This window comes from Haliaeetus albicilla, chromosome 23 (assembly GCF_947461875.1).
Source record: "Haliaeetus albicilla chromosome 23, bHalAlb1.1, whole genome shotgun sequence".
In the NCBI taxonomy this organism is placed as follows: domain Eukaryota; kingdom Metazoa; phylum Chordata; class Aves; order Accipitriformes; family Accipitridae; genus Haliaeetus; species Haliaeetus albicilla.
Genome location: NC_091505.1, coordinates 24849848 through 24868388, shown reverse-complemented (window position 1 = coordinate 24868388; position 18541 = coordinate 24849848). Strand labels below are relative to the sequence as shown.

General features: G+C 58.6%; 1 protein-coding gene across 1 annotated transcript in view; it reads left to right on the top strand.

The window, feature by feature from the left end:
* The first annotated feature begins 457 nt into the window (after positions 1-457).
* Positions 458-18541, top strand: part of NALF2 (NALCN channel auxiliary factor 2) — a 32158-nt gene continuing 14074 nt past the window's right edge. The window contains exon 1 of the mRNA XM_069811624.1: positions 458-1365. Coding sequence (XP_069667725.1) covers positions 571-1365 — 795 coding nt within the window. The 5' untranslated portion in view covers positions 458-570. The remainder of the gene's footprint in view (positions 1366-18541) is intronic.

The window sequence follows — 18541 nt, the reverse complement described above, 5'->3', positions numbered from 1 at the left end:
GGCGGAGCTGTCCTTCAGCACCACGGCACCTGCCGCCGCCGGTAGCCCGGGCCGGGCGGCGGGGGGCGGCGGGGGGCGGCGGGAGGGGAGGCGGCGGGGGGGGGGGGACCGGGCGGCCGCGCAGGCGCAGGGCGGCGCGGCTCCTCAAGGTGTTGGCGGCGCGGCCGAAGATGGCGACAGACTGAGGGCATGGGGCCCGGCGGCGGCGGCGGCGGCGGGCGCGGCGGGGCCCGCGAGCTGGCGCAGCCGACGGGGAGGCGGAAAGCCGAGTGAGCGGGGCCGGGGCATGCCCCCGAGCGGCGGGCGGCGCGCCGCGGCCGGGGCCGGGGCGGGGAGCGGCGGCGGCGGGGCCGAGGCGGCGCGGCGGCCGGCGACGGCCTGTAGGCGGGGGCGCGGGCATGGCGGCGACGGCGGCGGCGGCGGCGGCGGCGGCGGCGGCGGCGGCTCGGCTCGGCGGCCGCAGGTGACGGCGGCGGCAGCGCGGCGCGCCCGGCCGCCGCGGCCGCCGCCGCCGCCGTCGTCGTCGTCGTCGTCGCCGCCGCCGGCACCCCCCCGCGCCGCCCCCGCAGCATGATCCGCGGCGCCTGGATGTACCCCCGCGGGGGCGCCGGCGGCGGGGCGGTGTGCTGCGCGCCGCGCCGCAGCGACAAGCCGGTGGCCGACCCGGAGCGGGCGCAGAAATGGCGCCTCTCGCTGGCCTCGCTCCTCTTCTTCACCGTCCTCCTCTCCGACCATCTGTGGCTCTGCGCCGGGGCCAAGCTGCGGGCGCGGGAGCGGAGCGGAGCCGGGCGGCCGCGGAGCCGCGGGCCGCGGGCCCTGCTGGCGGCCGAACCGGCGGGCGGCAGCTGCGAGGCCCTGCTCGGCAACCTCAGCCGGGGCCCCGGCCCCGGCCCCGGCCCCGGCCCCTGCCCCGCCGCCGGCCGCGGCGACCTGGACTCGGCCTGCGCCCGGCTGCACGCCCTGCAGCGGCCGCGGGGCTCGCCGGCCGGCGCGGCCCTCCGCTCGCCCCCCGCCGCCGCCCCCTTCTTCGCCTCTCCCTCCTCCTCCTCCTCCTCCAAGAGGACCTTCCTGCAGGCTTACTTTAGGAACTTCAACCTCTCCTTTTGTGATACTTACACGATCTGGGACCTGCTGCGGGAGATGGCCGGCCCGGACGGCCTGGACTGCAGCGTGGACAACCTGATGGTGGACTTGGTGGTGGCGGCGGCCGGGGCGCTGGGCGGGGAGGCCTGTAGCAGCTGCGTCCAGGCGTACCAGCGGCTGGACCAACACGCTCAGGAAAAATACGAGGAGTTCGACCTCTTGCTGGAGAAGTACTTGCAATCGGAAGAGTACTCGGTCAGATCCTGCCTGACGGACTGCAAGGTAGGAGGGGGTGCTCCGGGGCTCCGTCGTCCCCGTCCCGTGCCACCGGCTGAGCACCGAGCCGAGACCCGCAGGGGCTGACGGAGCCGCGCTCCTGCCTGACGGCGGGCTGGGGGGGTCTCCCTCCGCGCCCCCCTCCCCCTTTCCCCGAGACCCAAGCCTGGCGGGACGGGTCCGGAGCCCTCGGGGCAGGCGGGAGCCGGGGGTCGGTGGGAGCGTGCGGGCGCTCACGCGTCCCTTCGCGCCCGTCCACGGGCAGGCAGGCTCCTGACGCCCCGCTCCCTGCCAGCCTCACCCGCGCCCCTTCACACGTAGGCACCCGCAGGCCCGGCCGGGGGTAGGTGTGGGGTCCCTCGCCACCGCCTCCGGCCCGCCGCTGCTGCGGAGGGGTGCTGCGCAGGGCTGGGGCGGCCCAGGGCTCTGCCCGGCCGTCGTTAAGCCGAGGCGTGTAGGCAAAGCGGTGACCTGAGATGAACCGCAATGCTGGAGCCCCTTCCCCGCGTGCAGCAGCCGTTTTCCAGCCCTTCCACCCCTTCTCCCCCGGGGGAGATGGGCCGGGATGCGCCTCCCCCTTGGCGTTCTCCCCAGCCCTGGTGCACGGTCCACATTCCAAAAGCGAATGGGTTGCCTTCCCCAGCGTCAGTCGGATCGAGCCTCAGCATGGTGCCGTCGCCTCTCCGAAACGAGAGCTGTGGTCGCGTCTCCGTCCGGAGCCCGGCGTGGTTCTGCTGGGTGCTCCCCTGCTTTCTCCGGAGCCCCGGTGCCACGGCTCCTCCAGCCTCCGCCTGCTCCAAGCTGCCTGGCTCACCTGTGCGCGCTCCCTCCGGACATTGCCTCTGGGAAGCATAACGGTCTTGATAATTAAACCTGCTTTCCCTTTCTCAGAGCCATGTCTTGGGGGAGAGGCAGCGGAATGTGTTACAGCATCGTCCCCAGAGGGGTGGTGGCAGAGCATCCCCCCCGGTGACAGGACGGGGCTTGGCCACTGCTCTTCTGGGAGAGTTTTGAGGGACACTTGGAGCTGCGGTGGCAGCGCGGGCAGCTCTCGGTGCGGTGATCATCCCCTGGGAAAGCATGGGAGCAGCACCGGGGCACGGCGTTGGGGACACCGAGGTGGTGTCTTTCATCAAGGGCACAACGGCGAGATCCTGGCCGCTGCTCTCACGCCCGCGTTTCTGCATTGCTTTTGTAAGGAGCCGGTTTTGGAAAGGAGCTAGTGCTGACGTTCTGGGCTGGTGCCAGGCCAGGTAATTACAATCTGCTTGCCCAAATTCCCCCTGCGGTTTCAAAGGTACATGGTATTCAGCCTGCACTGAGTGGTTTGGTCCTGCTGCTCCGCTTCCGCGGTGAATGAAGGGATTCAGCGCTGCCCGCCATTGCGCTGCTCCCACTACCGGGGGCCCAGCAGAAGCAGGGTCTCCTCGTGCTGTCTCCTGTAGCGTGCACAGACACCCTCACTGCAGGCTTAGCGTCCATCTCTGCTGAGTCCGTCTTGCTTGTGCTCGCTGGTATAGAAACCTCGAGAGAGTAGCAAAGAAAGATAAGAAAATAATCATTACCTTTGGGTCTTGGGCAAGGAGGTGTTCCCATGGACTCTAAAGCATCTAGAAACAGAGCTGTGCTTAGACGTGTCTTCGTTAAGTGTTCCTGGTCTTAACATCCTTGATGGGAAAGCGGGAAATGAGCTTAGAAGATGCAGAGCTGAAGGTAGCAGTGGCGAGACACGTACCTCCTAACTTGCTCCGTGTCACGTTGACGGTTGCATCCTTAGAGCATCTGTGAGACCAGCTTCGCGATTTCACAGGCGGCATTTGGGAAGCAACAGGAGGGCGCAAGCAGCAGGGCCAACCTGTACGCGCTCGCCCAGGCCACCCGCGAGGAAATTTCCAGTGCGGGTGCCTGAGCCTGCACGCACCGACCCGAGCCCTCACAGCTCCCGCTCGTTTCAGTCTCTCATGAAAATCAGGCCACTTATTTAAGGTGCTTCAATACGTATTTAGGTGCCTTACTTCAGACTTTCACAGCTGCGAGTCTCAACGTTGCCCTCTCGGTGGCTGTTCCCCATCTGCGAAATGAGGCTAACGTCAGACTCATCCAGCGTGGTGGTGACGAGTGAGTTTTGGCCTGATTTCGAGTCCCCTGGACTTCAGCAGGGGCTGCAGTTACTCGTTGCGTTGAAAAAAATCTGGCTGGCGGGATTTCTGAAGCAGCCTGAATTTGTAATTCCTATCCAGATGCTGAATAATGCCCGCTTGTAAGCGACAGCAGAGAGCTACCGCTCGATGGTTGGAGCTAGATGATCTTTAAGGTCCCTTCCAACCCAAACCATTCTATGATTCTATGTTATGAGAGCAAATGACAGCAGAATAGGAAAGCGAGTGGAGGAAAATACAGCAGACGGCTCAGCCAACCTGAGAGGCTCCCGCAAAACCCCTGTAGCGGCACTCTGGCTGCGGAGAGCCGTGTAGCTGGGTGAACAGGTTTTAAATAGTATTTCTGGGGCTGGGTGAGTATGCGGGGCAGGGGACCATGCTCGCCGTGGGAGGTTAGTGCTGGAGGAGTTAGTGCTGCCTCCCATTTGCATCCTTCCTATTCCATAATAGCGGCTGGAAGAAAAGGAAGGCGGGGAAACAAAGCAGCTCCAGCTCACCTGCACACAGCCTCCCTCTGCAGAGCCACGTATCCCCCCCGTAATTTTGTCCCCGAGGAGCTGTGCGGCTCAGTAAACAGCACACATAGAGCTCTTTGGCAGCCGAATCACCCCGGTGATTTTGGCTTTTTATTGCATCTGCTTTAGAACGACAACAACATCAAAAGCTCCACTGGAGCAGCCCGTTCCTTTGTACGGCAGCAGGTTTGACCCCAAGTTAAAAACTTGGAAATGGCTGAGCATTGCGGGTTAGTTTCAGGAGACACGAGTCCTGTCGTTCCCTGTTAATAAAGCATCCTGAGGGCTGCCCCTGGTTTCGGGGTGCTGTGCTCAGCGGGGGGGAAAGGCAGGTGCTGCCGGGGGGGTGAGCAGCATCCTGAGTATCCAAACCCTGGATCTGTCGGTGCCCGGAGCTTGGGGGAGCACTCAGGGAAGGCTGGGCCAAAATCTCCCCGGGAGCTGCAGGAGATAGAAATACCATGAAATGGTGGGGTCTCTCTGTAATTCAGCTGCTGAGATTACTCATTGCTGTAATACTCTCCTAGGCCTTTTTATTTCCTGCTCGGAAATAATTCCCAGGCAGATCCCACTTTCTGCATACGTTGTTGTTATTCCCGTGCAGCCTCCTCAGCTTCCAAATCACACTCTGAAAATGTTTCACTTATTGTTCCTACAACTAACACCAAAAATCCCTATGGCTGAGATGGTGAAACGTGTAAATATGTTTCTCGGGTTTATTGTTTGTTTCCTTTTTAGATGTGATGGGGTTTCGTGGAGGCTGGCTCTCCCAGCCCCTTGCAGGCAGGGTCCCCGGCACAGTGCGAACAGGGGAGGGAGAGGGCAAAGCGGATCCGCAAGGTCCATCCGTCGTCTGAAATACATTTCACCTCTTGCAATGAAGAAGACCTGAGTGCCAGCTGCTGGGGTCACGGTGCTAGTTAGTGGTGATATGCATAAAAGAGGTCAAATATACTTGTGGTTTTCTGCCTATAAGAGGGAGAATTCATTAAATGAGTCGGGAGCAGCTGCCTGCCACCTCTATCTCCCCTCTTCCTGCGCGACTTTTACCCTTTGTCACTGCAAGACACGATGAACTTTGTGCACTGAGCGGTTGTGGTGACACGTTGGTAGCATCCTTCAAAAGGGCTCAAGGAGGTCGCAGCCCAGGGATGTGGATGTTGCGGCTGAACGTCCCTCGGGAAACGCGGGGCAGCGGCAGCCCTTGCAGCATGCGAGCTGTCAGCTCAGGCTTTGCAGGACTTAGTGCAGGAAGAAATCCACGTTCCTCCAAAGAAGTGACACCCTGCGGGATGCTTGTGGCTGGTTTGTGCCTTTTTTCCGTCTTTCTGAACAGGCAAAAAGCAGCATTGCTCCTGCTCAGCCACCGCCAGATGAGAGGTTTGCTTCTGTAAAGGCAGAGCACTGTGTTTGTGCTGTCTCCCTCACCAGCAGCCGCTGTGGAGAGCTCTCCCTAAAAGTGCGCACTCCCATCAGTACTAGGGCAAATCAAGATCTATGGGACAAAGCCTGCTGAATTAAGGACTCATTAGGTTCCAAGAAACAGAGCTGTGGAGAGAGAAGGACTGACAGCCAGGAGCTGCAGGGCTGGGGCTGGTAACAGAGCGCTGGTGGGAAGGCGAGGATGGACAGGACCTGTAGCATCTCAAATTATATTAGATTACCAGGGTTTCTCTGTGCGTGTGGGCCAGTGGCTGTTGCATCCTGGCTGCAACCCTGGCCAGATCTGTTTCTGCGCCTCTGGTTTCCCCAGTACCTACCAGAGAACCTGTCTCAGGGAGCCTGGCAGGGCAGGATTTGATTCCCGAGGCTTTCGCAACATGTCGGTGTTTCCCTGCCGTGGGTGCGCAGGCGATGCGGTGAGAGATGGAGGCCGGTCCCCGCTGGAAGGTGCCGCGGCATCACGCCTGGCACAGCCAGTACTGAGCACCACAACCTGCACCCAGCAGCTGGGGAGCAAACCTGTTGTGCCTGGGTTCCACACCCTCCGTGGGACCTGTTTTCGTGCTCTTGTTTAGCCAGAAATAGCATCAGCGATTGGCGTCTCCGCTGAGCATTCCTCCCTGCGGAGCATCTTCTGGAAACCCAAGCACTCCGGGGCCAGGAGGTTTGGGAGGGCCGTGTCTTGGGGGTATCCCGGTGCCAGGGACACCTCTTGGGGGAACCAAAGCAGCGTTTTATCTTCACAAAAGCAGCTCAAGTTGAGTTTGTCTGGGCTGGGCTTATCCAAAATGTTGCTCAACCTAGTGCACTCTGGCTCCGAGCCTGGATGGCTCCTTGCATGGAGACCCGCGCGCAGAGGGGAGGTCTCTGAGACCCATAGCAAAAGTGGTTTCACCAAAATCTTGCGCTTTGTTTTTTTTGTTTTGTTTCTTTTTAACAAAAAATGTGGGGTTACATTAATATTGCGGCTTCCAGAGAATCCACTGATGGGTGACTGCAAAACTGCACCCTGGGCCTGGTCCCCTTTTGCAGCATCAATGGGTCTGTGGGTCCTGCACCAGGAGCAGCAGTACCTGGGAGGGGAAAAGGCTGCTCCCAAGCATGCAGGCACCTTTGGTGTCTGCATCTGGAGTTTTTCCTCAGGAAGAAGCCTGGCCGGTGAGGTGGAGCTATACTGGCATTTCATGAGGTGAAAAAAGTTCCAGAGTAAATTCCAGAGTAATTCCAGTGGATCAGCGCAGAACGTCATTTGGCAGCTTTAGCAAGACCACATGCACGAGCTTAGCCAAGCGGCTCCACATTGCACACTAATTCCATGTCAGCAAAGGTAATTTTTTTCAGCCATGCACAAAGATGTGATTAAAGTGTATAAAGAATTTGAACGAAAGGAATGTGTGGTTTAGGCGTGCAGTTACTGCAGCCACAGCCTCTGGCATGGCCCAGTTCCTGCGCCTTGCGTCGGGCGTCACCTAGATGCTTGAAAACAGAGATCAAAGATTGAAAAACAGAAGAACCAAAAACTGACTGATGAAAGGAGTTTGCTCTGTGATAAAAAAAAGTGTCAAGGTGTCAGAAATGCTCCAGCGGTGCCCAGGATGCGTGGGAGTGCTGCAAGCCGGGAGGGAAGGGGGATGCTGAGCCGGTGTGTGGTCAGTCCCGAGCTTTGCTTTGGTGTCGAGACATCTCAGGGTGCCTGGAAGTGTGCAGTGGGCTGGCAGCCAGACCCCCATGATTGCTGTGGAGTGAAGCAGCCTGGAGTGGGGTGCTCCCCCCCAGCGCTTGGCTGGGCTGTTGGGTGGGGATGTGAACGGGGGGGGATTTACTGCCGATTTCAGTGGCGTTTGGCTGCCTGCTTTGGGCTGGTTGGTTATCTATTAGTCCTCGCCTGTTAACGTCTGTCGGTGGTGCTTAAGGGGAAAAAAAAAATAGAAGTTTATGAAGGCAGCAAGTCTCCGTGCAGCAACAGGCAGGTCAGCAAATGGTGCGGGGAAGAGCGCGAGGGAGGGCGAGAGATCTGTCTCCATCAAACTGTCACCGAGTAGCTACAAGTGACGCAGGTGCCAGCGCCTGTTCCTGCGCCCGTGTGCTCCCGGCTCTGCCTGCTGCCGCCGGTGCTGGATGCACGCGAGCCCGGGTTCCTCTCCGCGTGCGCCCGTCCTCGGGAGCACGATGTGTGCGGGGGCTTCACCGGTGGGGTGGAACGAGCTCCTCAGAGAAGCAGGCTCAGCTCCGGCGGCAGAGGCACGGTGCGATACTTCGGCAGCTAACGGTGCCTTTTGGAAAGCATCCGGCGTGCCGTGGTCCTGTTGGGCACAGGCAGCCTCTGGGAGTCGGTGAGCTCAGCAGCATGTGCGGCGGTATTGGCAAAATGTGTGACCCGGTAAATTGACACGACCCCCCGCCTTGCTGTACGCTTCTGTTGCCACGGGCTGCCTGGCGTGGCCCAGATCGGGGACGGCTTGCGATTCTGCTTTTCATAACAGGCAGCAATACGTACTGTCCCCACGGACAAAGGGATCTGCGAGTGTCACGCTGGCTGCCAGCCGTGTGAGCATCCTTTTGCTGCCGGGGGAGAGGAGGCAGCACCCTCCCCGTAGCCGGGCACCGAGAGATGGAAGGGGATGCTTGAATGCAGGACTTCGTGCGGTCCCTGTCTGGGGACAGGCACCTTTTGGATGAGGAAAGGAGCTTTTTGTGCGCGGCAGGCATCACGCACAGCCTGGCCTCTCCCCACAGCCCTTCTGCACCCCAGGAGGCAGCGGGGTCTCGCCGAAACATCCCACAGCCCCACGGCTGGCCCCACAGATGCCCCACGGGGCTTTTCCTCTGCTGCCCAGCTCCAGAGCTGCCTGCCAGGGTGGGAGGCAGCAGAGGCAGGAGTGCAGGATATACCTGGCTGCCAGGGGCTATTCCCGCTGTCACCAGGATGCCATTAGGATGCGACTCATGCCTGGCTCCTCGCGGAGGAAGCTCGGCTCCGCTGTCGTTTGAAGGGCAATGACTCAGGGACGGCAAATCTGTGAATGAGACACGGAGGCTGCTTGGGCGAGAAGTAGCCGTCTGTCCACGCTGCCTGCAGCCCCAGCTCCTGTGGGCAGCTGCCTGCCTGGGGAGGCTTGACCAGTTCGGCCTCACTTCTCTTCCACATGTGGCTTTTGGTCTTGGCTTCTCCCCAGGGCCTCTCTCCCAGCCACGCTCCCGTGGTTTCAGAGGAAGGAGCGGTGCTGGGTGCACACAGCCAGCGTGGGTTCCCCCAAACTCTGCTGATAGGGCTGTTGTGTTAAAAAAGGCAGCGTGAAACAGCATCACCTGGCAAGTGTTTGGCTTTCCAGAGCCCTGCCTGCGTGAGCACCCCGGTGCTCCTGGTCCCGGCTGGGGAAGGAAGCGCTGCCTGCCCTGCTCATCCCCTCGGGAGTAAAAGATACACGTGTTTGGCATCTTGGCTGACGTCTTATCTCTGCACGGCAGCTTCTGCAGCGCTTCTGGTGGATGGAGGCTGCGGAGGGGTGGGAGGGCGAAGGGGTGGTGCGGCGGCGAGGGGAGCTGGACGGGGGGACTGGAGCTGGCACCGGTGGCAGGGATGGGGGCTTTCCTGGCGAGGACTGTGCCGGCACCTGTGTTTCCCCAGAACAGGGAGCCCGGTGCCCCTCGTGCCCGCAGGCACCATGCTGCACTGGTCCCCAGTGCTGTCTGCTGCTGCTTGTTACGGAGGGAGAGGAGACAAGCAGAGATTTTTCTTGGAAGTTTCTGAACAGACATGGTTTGGGGAGGGTGGTAGGGGCTGACCAGTGTGGGGGGAGCAAGAGCTGTGTTTTTGTGTTTAACGTAATAAGAGTGCAATGTTCAACCCCCACCAGACCTGGCTCTCTCCCTGGCCTGCCTCTGGTCTCCAGTGTCGTCTTCCGTGGAGCTGGACAGTGGAGAGTAAGAATGACACCATAACCAAGAAGTAAGCTGTAAAAGGAGATAAGTCCTCACGCTTGAGGATACAAAGCGACTACCGCCAGCCCAAAGTTAGATGGGAGCTCTGCTCTGGGTGGTTTATTCCTCACAACAGGGTCCCCAGCATCGTCCCCAAAGCCCCTGGTTCTGGTGGCTGCTGGGGACCGGTGAGGGCAGGTCCTGGTTTCCCTCATCCCACCCCAGGCCCCATCCAGCCTCACTCATGGGGGGCCTCCACCTGGTTTCACTAGAATTTCCATTCTAGACCAGGGAAGCATCTCTGAGCTACTGTCTTCCCATGAGATGCTTCAGTTTCCAAGAACTGGCATTTTCAAAAAGTGTGAAAAAGACCCTTAGGCAGAACATTCCCAGGCAGCCACCTTACCAACACCACTTCGGCAGCTCGCCCACTGCACAAACCTGCCTCGGGAAACCAGGGCAGGAGATGCTCACGGAGGTAGGGAGAAGTCCTCACCTCCTCCCCTGAGTGTTCCCCACACCTGGGGGGGGTCCCAGCATTTTGAGCCCTGGCTGGGCAGGAGGTACAGGCAAGCAGGCAGGGTCTGGCAGCCCTGGCTGAGCCCGGGGCAAGCAGGGTCAGGTGTTGGTGATGATTCTTTTCCTGCTCTCCCCTTTGCTGTGTGTGAGCCGTTGCTAACGGATCTGCAGCCTCCAGCATGGGGAGAGGGGATATTTGGGTGTGCGGACGCTGGCTGGGTTTGCAGAGCTCTCCGAGGGTATGTTTGAGATGTTCCCTGCAGTCCTCGCTCCCACCTCCATCCCAAAGGTCTCTGAGGTGCCCGGTGCTCCTCCTGTTCCCAGCCAGTTGCTCAGGCTGCATGGCAGGGGTAGGTGACAGGACAGGTGTTGCTGCAGTGGAGAAGCACCGCGTGTTTTGCTGGCTCCCGGCATTGGCTGCCTAGTGCTGTCGGGGAGGGGGTTTGCTCCTGGATGCGGTCTTCAGATCCTTATTTGATCCCTGGGGTTCTTCAGGGCATGGCTGCTGGCAGAAACGCCATCTGTAGAAATGCTGTTTGTGTTTGGCAAAATTTTGTAACCTGTCCAGCGCACCCATCATCCCCCCTCAGCCCAGCTCTGCTTCCCGCAGGACTAGCAGGGATTGCAAATCTCTGTGTCCAGGGAGTGCATCTGCCTGCCTGTTGAGGAGGGATGCTTGTGCAGGCAGGGCATGTGCAACACCAAAGTCCTGTGATTTTTGCTGCCTGCTGCTTAGTCTCTAGGTGAATTCTAGGTGCGTGGTTTGGATCTGTACACCCGTAAGTTATTTGGATCCTTGTAATGGCCCCATGAGGCCATTTCTGTTGAGCGGGCTGCAGTTTCCTTGCCCCATGCCCCAAGTCCAGCTGTGCCCACAAAGCAAACCTGCTAGCTGTCATACCTGGGGTTGGAAGCACTTGGAGCATTGCAGCCCAGTACTGAGCTGGTTGGGCACATGGAAAAATATATCTGAGGAGGTGCTTGTGAAAATCAAGGCATTTGACTCCGTGGTGTTTATGAACTTTGCCCGGTGTTCCACTGTTACCTCTGCAGCATGGCTGGTGAAGCAGCGTCCACAGAAGTCTCTGCGTACATATGCAAGAGCAGCATTTATTTGCTGCGTTGTGTTACTTGTTTGTCATCGTTCGTTGCTCTCCTGTTAAAATGAGATGGTCGGGGAACAGCAGTAGCTGCTGGGATGGAGGACTGGCTTGGAGGCAGTGATGAGCCCGGGGCATGGGGCAGATCTCTGGACACTTCTTGCTCATGGAAATGCAGGGGAAGCACTTCCACCCTGCAGAAGATAATTAACCATCACACCGTGCTTTGGACGTTCAAGTCTCTGTGTGTTAGTGTTGCCAAAGACACCGACCCCTTTGCTCACCCCCTTGTCTTGCAGCACCCTGCCTGCAACTCGCTGCCTTCCCTCCCACACCCGTTTGCTCGCTGGGTGACAGGGTGCTGGCCATGCAGCCCCAAGGCTCCAGACGCCGGCTGTTTTCGAGGGTCTGGCATGCAGCAGCGGCTGGGGGAGCCCCTGGGGCTTGCCCGCATCCTGGAGGACGGAGCAGATGTGCAGCTGCATTTGTGGCAGCTTTACAAAGAGGAGACGAGAGCCCCAGCCTGTGCTGGGCTTGCTCCAGGGGAGAGCAGCAGGGACGGGGCTTTCCTGCAGGAGCACATTTCTTGAGGCTCGCTGCCTGAGGAGGAGCGATGCTGGCCGGGAGCATCTGCCTGCTGCTCACCATGGAGACCGAGAGTCATCCTGGGTTTTTCCCCACCTCCCTGGGTGCGTTAAGGCCCCAGCTGGAAGGGAAGGGGAGATTTCTGCAAGCGGTGTTCAGCCAGGGATAAAAAGACAGAGGTTCCAGCTCTCAGATCTGACACAAGCCATGTCCAGTCCTGTTGTCTCCATCAGAAGAAGCTGCCAGGAATGGTGATAAGCATCTAGGAAATCATCTTTTGCTGCATTTAAGGGACCTCTGCACACAAGTTAAGCATAACAGACCCTTGTAGCCGCCTCAACAACCCCCACATCAGCGTGGGAGACTGTGCATCTCCCTCTGACCGCAAAACATGCCCAGGAGCCGGGCTGGCAAGACGGGATGCTCCTGTCTCCCTGCCGTTTGCTGCACGAGGGAGCTGGGATGGGCCAGATCCTGCTGCTGGCTCCCCTCCGTGAGGCACACCAAGCATGGCGTGATGCAGGCCAGGTTCCTCCCGCGGCAGGGTGTGCCTTAGACCCTGTACCGTGTTGTGCTCCCGTTCCTATGAAGTTGGACCTTGCGGGAGGCTGTGCACCATTCAAGCACTTGAGTGAGAACAAGGGGCTCCTGGCAACGTGCAGGATCGGGCCCTTCCACGTGCATCGGTTGCGATGGCAGCCCCGTCGTGACAGCCCAGCGTAGTCCTTGCTGGGCTGGGCACTCGCACCCTCCTGAAAATGATGCTCCAGCACCCGCTCTGCTGGAGAAACTTCTTCCTCGCCCCCATCAGCTGGTGGGTAATTTATGGCTCGTGGCACTGAAGTGTCTAGCCTTTATTTTTTTATATCCTATCTAATGTAACAGGATGTTCTCATTATCTGTATAAATGTTTAATCTACTTTTGAATCTTGCTAAGCTCCTGGCTGCAGCACTATCTAATGGGAGTGAATTCCTCAAGCGATCTAATAGATTGCAGGGACCTGACTTTCCCTCTGTCCTGGCTCGATCATGTTCATCTTCAGCTTCATAGTGGTCTTTAATTACTTTTTCACTAATTGGGCTGATAGCAGACTAGGCTGCTAACTAACCCACCGGTTACCTGCAGCCTCACCGGGGGACTAACCGGTGAGTGATGGGCAGGTGTCTTTCCGGAGCCGTGCGGGCTAGTACAGCTACTGCAGAGACATCACTGTGCTCGTGAGCAGCCCTCCTGCCTGCCTCGCCGAGCACCTTCGAGGTGCCCTGAAAGCCCCAGGAGTTATTTTTAGGATGCTGATTACTGGTCCTCTGGATTCCCTCTTCCTGCGGCCAGGGTCCCACTGCAGGAGACCAGGACTTGGGATGGGATGCTTCCCCCAGCCATGTCCACGTTGTCTCCATTTTTTTGTAGCTGAGCCATGGTTCGGTTACAGTTGCTTAAAGAAGTGCCACTCTGGAGCGAAATGCTCCTCTCCCAGCCTCTGCTTGGCTTTTTCTTGCCGCCTTCTGCTCTTCTTTCTGTTCTTGCCATCTCTTGGCATTAGTGTTTAGTCCAGCCCACTCTGCAAGGCAACCAGGCAGGACCGTGTGCTGGGGGGGCTGTTAAGGAGCCGTTACTCGGTTGCCCTTGCAGCCAGCATCCGTTGCTGGAGCTGCTCGAGCCTCCCGTGGCCTCGGGCTGGCTGCTCGGGGGAAGTTTAATTTCTCATTGTTGTCTTGTTATGACACTTGACAAGTCTGTAGGTGGGTAGCTGGAGTCGCTCATTCTTTATTACTGGGTTATTTGGGTTTTGTTGCTGTCTTGAGCCCCCTCAGCATCCCACACTCCCGACCCTGCTTTGCCAGGGGCCAGCGCAGAAACGCTCCCCACCTGGCTGCACACCGGCGAAGGGGCTCTCTGCCTCCTCCGCTTCCCGCTGGCCTTCCCACAAAAAGGTGTTGTGTCAGGAGCTTCTCTGGGAGGCTGAAGGCTTAGTCCCGGTGCAGGGGTGCAGCCTGGCCGCAAGCACAGAGCGCCGGGCTCCTCTGCCCAGACATGGAAGCTGAACTTGATGCTGGAGCATCCCAGCAGCATCGCTGCCCTGTGGCAGGAGAGGGGGAAGAGCTGGGGCTCCGGGGACCTGCCGAAATGCATCCGTGGCTGCACAGTACCCGGAGTGTTTTTGGGAGGGAGGACTTGGCACATCCCCAGCGAGCGATGGCTGGGTGACCAAGCCATCCCCTCTCCCTGCTCCTCTGTGGCCAACCCACAGGAGCTGGATGGGGGTGGGTTCCCTTGTGCCAGGGTGGCCGAGGAGTGTCCAGTCTGGTTTGGCATGTCTGGGCCAGGTGATGCCGGTCTGTTTTGGTGTTTCCCACCCCTTGGCTGGGGCCACGATGCCTGTGCTGGTGTGCCGGAGCCCTCGCGAGCCGGCAGGGTCGGGTGTCCGGGGAGGGGGCTCGGTGCCTGAATGTCCTGGCCTCCCCGCAGCCCCTTCCCCCTTGGGCTCCGGCCATGCGCTGTCACAGGGGAGATGGAGAAGGACAAAGTCCCCCAAGTGCTGAGGAGAAGCTGCTCACTCCCTGGCCACTGGTTGTTTGTCCCAGTCTCCCGGCCGGCTCTCCCGACGTCCGTCCCCTTCCCATGCATACCTTCACGCTCCCGTCCTGGCCTCGCTGGTCTTCTCCTCCCTAAAACCCAGCCAAAACCCTTCTTGAAAGGAGAGCATAAAGCAGGGGTCTGGATTTACTGTTGCCCCTCTCGCTCGGTGGGCTCAGCGTGGGAGTGCCGGTCCTTTCTGCCTTTACTGTGCTCTTGGGCTTGTGTGCATCAGACGTTTCTCAGGACAGAGAGTATCTACTGCTGGTGGTGTGCAGCCTGTAGCACAATGGGGCCCAGTCCTTGCTTCCAAGGCACTTCCAGAAGGAGCAGGCTCCATGTGCATTTTGTTTGGATTCAATACATTTGTTTTACAGCAGTGCCTGCAGGCAGCCCACCAAGACTGGGGCCACGTTGTACTAGACACTGTCCAAGCACGGGTAGTCACTGCCAGAAGAAAGCACAGGGCAAATAGAGGGGACAGACCCAGGGTGCGGGGAGGGGGGGCTGAACACGCCACCGACATCACGTATACTGGAGCGAGAGCTGGGGTCTGTGGGCAGCAGCGAGCAGAGCGCTTACACACCCCATCATCATCCTCCGTTGGAGGAAGGATGTGTCTATCCCAAGGTGGAGTTTGATAACTAAACGCAAATATTATTTCATGGGAATTGTGATGGTTTTGAGCAGTGATACGTATCAAAAGGCTGCTGCAGGGGGCTGGGGTCTGCAGGAGCAGCTGTGCAGGGCTGGGTGGCTGCGGGCGGGCAGCTGGACCCCGTGGGTAAGACTCATCCAGGTCTTGATAGCTGCGGGGCCACCGTGGGAAACCTGCACTGGGCAAAATGGGAGCTGCGGTGGGAGGGAAGGGGCTCCGGGCAGCGCTGGGCAGGGAGCGGGCAGCACTGCCTGCCCTATGGCCCCGGGGTCCCGCACCTCTGCCCCGGGGTCCCGCGTCGCTGCGGCTGCAGTGCCGGCTCCTGCACTGGGTGCTGCGATCCTGCACCGCGGCAAGAATCTGTCCAGGGCGTTTTGCTGGAGGGTGCTTGGGGGTGCGGGGAAATGGGGTACTGTAGGTATCAGCCGTGGAAAGCGAGGGAGCTTGGCAGTGGTCACTGCCTTTCCATTCGTCCAGCTGTGACGTTAATTAGTATGATTATTTTTTTCTTGCTTGCTGTGTAATAGATAGATGCAGCCACACAGCCGCGCTGGGATGGCAAGTGCTGTGTCTCCTAAGCGCAGTCCCGGCCACAGTGCTGCCGAGGGCTGTCCGGTGTCTGAAGCGAGACCGCGAGCACCGCTATTCCAAGGGATGCTTCCCGTTTTGGTACAAACTGCAATTACGGGCTATTCCTCCTGGGTTTGTTCCAAGGTGAGAGTTGCATCTGCTGGGACGAGACAAGGCTTTTCCCTGGCCTCTGCACACAGCAGCCCTCGGTTGCAATGAGCAGATTAGCAAAGAAATGAGCCTGTAAATGTGGTGGTCATCCCCTGATAGCGTCCCCTGGGCTGGGTGCTGCCACTGGCCCAGCACACCCATGGGCGTTGAAGGTGTGCGTGTGTTTGGAGAGGCAGGTTGAGATGCTTGTTCTCCTGTCCTTTACCCGCTCCAGGTGTTCCCAAGGTGTATATTGAGCTACCTGACATTGTGAACTTTAGTGCAGTAGGATTGTTATTGGGCTTTTGAGTGCATAAGGCGCATGGAGGTCATGCTTTAAAGCTGTTTTCTCTTAGTTTTGAAAGACAAGAGCTTAGGGAGTTGTGGGTGTCTCAAGTTGTTTTGAGTAGCTTGGAGGGAGGTTTATTTTGGGAGGGCTTTTTTTCTGTTCCCCTATAAAAGAAGGGGCATTCAGATCATCTCTTTAGTCCAAGAACTGGGAATTAAAACTAAAATGCTAAAAACGATGAGCTTCTTCACAAAGTCACTAAGGCGTTGTGAGGGAGTAGCTCTGACTTACGTTGCTTCCGCATAATTTGGGAGTGACTTCATCAATGAGGTCAAGAGACATGGGTCCGGTCGCGGGACATGGGTGGGAAGCCGTGGCTGGGGAGCACAAGGGGGGTTCCCCTGCCCAGGACCCTCCCTGAGGATGTGCCTGGTCGGTGCCAGACCTGGCTCAGCCCCCCCTGTGCCCGTTCTGCCCCAGCACGGGCTGGCTGGGGGAAAACTAATGGGAAAACAAACCCTGGAGATGGGTGGGCTGCAGGGCAGCGGAGAGCCCGGCACGGGCATGTGCCAGCTGGCCCCGGTGGGCAGCTGGCAGGACACCGGTCCAACGGCACAGCGTTTCCAGCGGTGTTTGAGGAACACCGGCTCTGGCAAGCAGCCGGCGTTCGCACCGGTGCCGTTCCCAGCACCCCACAGCCTGCGTGTGGTCGGCCCCGTTCCCACCAAGCGCTTGTCCCCATCCCACGCCGTTCCTGCTGGCAGCCTCTGTCACGATGCCGGGAGCCGCAGACGCTGACTCCCCTCCGTGCCCTACAGTGCCGGGGTACAATGGGCAGCGGCGCTCCGGTCTTGCCTCCCCCGGTTGTGAAACGGAGGATCCACGGCTCCAGCGCTGTCATCGCCAGGCATAAGTCAACTTCATATGTAAAAAAAAAAAAAAAAAAAAAGTAAAAACAATACAAAAAAGAAAAAAATCGCACACAGTCATTGGGTTTTGAGGTTGGGTTGTGTTTTCCTGCCCTCCGCCCCTGCTCCAAAGTAGAGCATGTGAATGTGGCAAGGCAGGGATAACACAGCTCCAGAACTATCAAAGAAGTTACCAAAAAACCAGCTGTTACAGATATGATGTTAGAACAGCCTATAGCAAGGCTAATTTAAAAAAAAAAAAAAGCTGTTTGAAAACCTCAACATTGTTAATGTCAGAATTGCAGGCAGCAGTAATTGAATACAATGGTAATTGGACATTGCAGCTTGTGTTTGTGACTCCTCCTGGCCGGCCGTGGACGTTAGCATTCCCTTAATCCTCTGCCATCCAAGGGGGCTCTTCATTCCCCCCCTGCACGTCCTGCTTCCCGCACCGCATCCTGATGTGCCAGAGCTTGGAGAGGTGCCCGAGCGGCTCATTAGCAGTACTCATTTCCCGGTGTCCAAGATTAATGAGGCGCAGCCGCTCCAGATGCTCATCTCAGGCCATGATGGAAATGTGAGTCCCGGGAACTGCTCTGGGAGAGGAGGGGGCAGCTCTCGGCTGGGGAGGGGGGATCTGCTAGGGGTTTCTCCTCTTGGCCCACCTGGAAGCTGATGGCTGGGAACACATGGTGTCCTGATGAGCAAGGTGTGAGCGAGGTCCTGGCTGGTGCAGGTGAATGGGATGGTTTGGGGAGGAGGGTTTTGGGCAGGTTTTTTCCCTGGCACTGCTGGGGGTCGGGTCCGAGGGAGCAGCGAGCCCGGCGGGGGCTTGCGGGATGCTCGTGCACCTTGCCAGCCCCACGCAGCTGCGGCCGGATCGGGCACTCGTGGCCTCAGCAGCAGCGAAGAGGAGGAGGAGGAGGAACAGTCGTGATGGCAGAGCCCAGCAGCTTCCAGTGCGAACCCCCAGCCACCGGCCCGAGCACGCTCCTGGGTCTCCTTCCAGAGCTGACCCCAGCGCTTCCTCAGATTAGTCAGCAGAGCCCAATATTATTGCAATTAAATACAGCCCCGGGCAGCTTTGCCAAGCTATAAACGCGCGCTTGGTTTCTCAAAGCATCCAATTTGCCTGCACCTGGTGTAACCGCTTATTACTGCTGGTCAGGGCTCCGCTCTCCTCGAGCGTCCCCTCGGTGGGAGGATCGGCCGGTAGCACCGTGTTGATTTCTGCTCTGATGGGAAAACAGCGGCTCGTTGGGTTATTTACAGCTGGTGGTCTCAGCGGGCATCCAGACTATCCCGAGCACTGCGTCCTCTGCAAAGGTGCTGCATCCCATCCCTGCCCCTTGGTTCTCCCAAAATTTAGCTGGAGTGGTTTGACAGTCAATGCCAGTGTTTACAAAATACTGGTAGCAACTAGATTGGTGTTGAAATGGCCAAATTAATTTTAAAAAATGAGTACGTTATTTTGTGCAGAAATACTAAGAGCGCAGAAAGGCTCTGGAAAAGCTGTTTGATGGGGGATGGTACCCTGGTACTGACAGCAGTCAGCGGGAGAAGCACAGACAGCAGAAATGCAGGCAGCGAGGAACTCAATTTGGCACAGAAGTGCCTGTGAAAAGGCCATCCCTCTGACTGCTGCTTTCAGATATCGGTGGAAGTGTGAGCAGGCAGGTAGCTTAATTAGATAGCTATTGGAAATCCAGTTCATTTTGTTTCTTTTTAATGTCTTTTATGATGGGGTATTTCGGCACACCTGCAAAATTCAGATGCAGATAGATAGC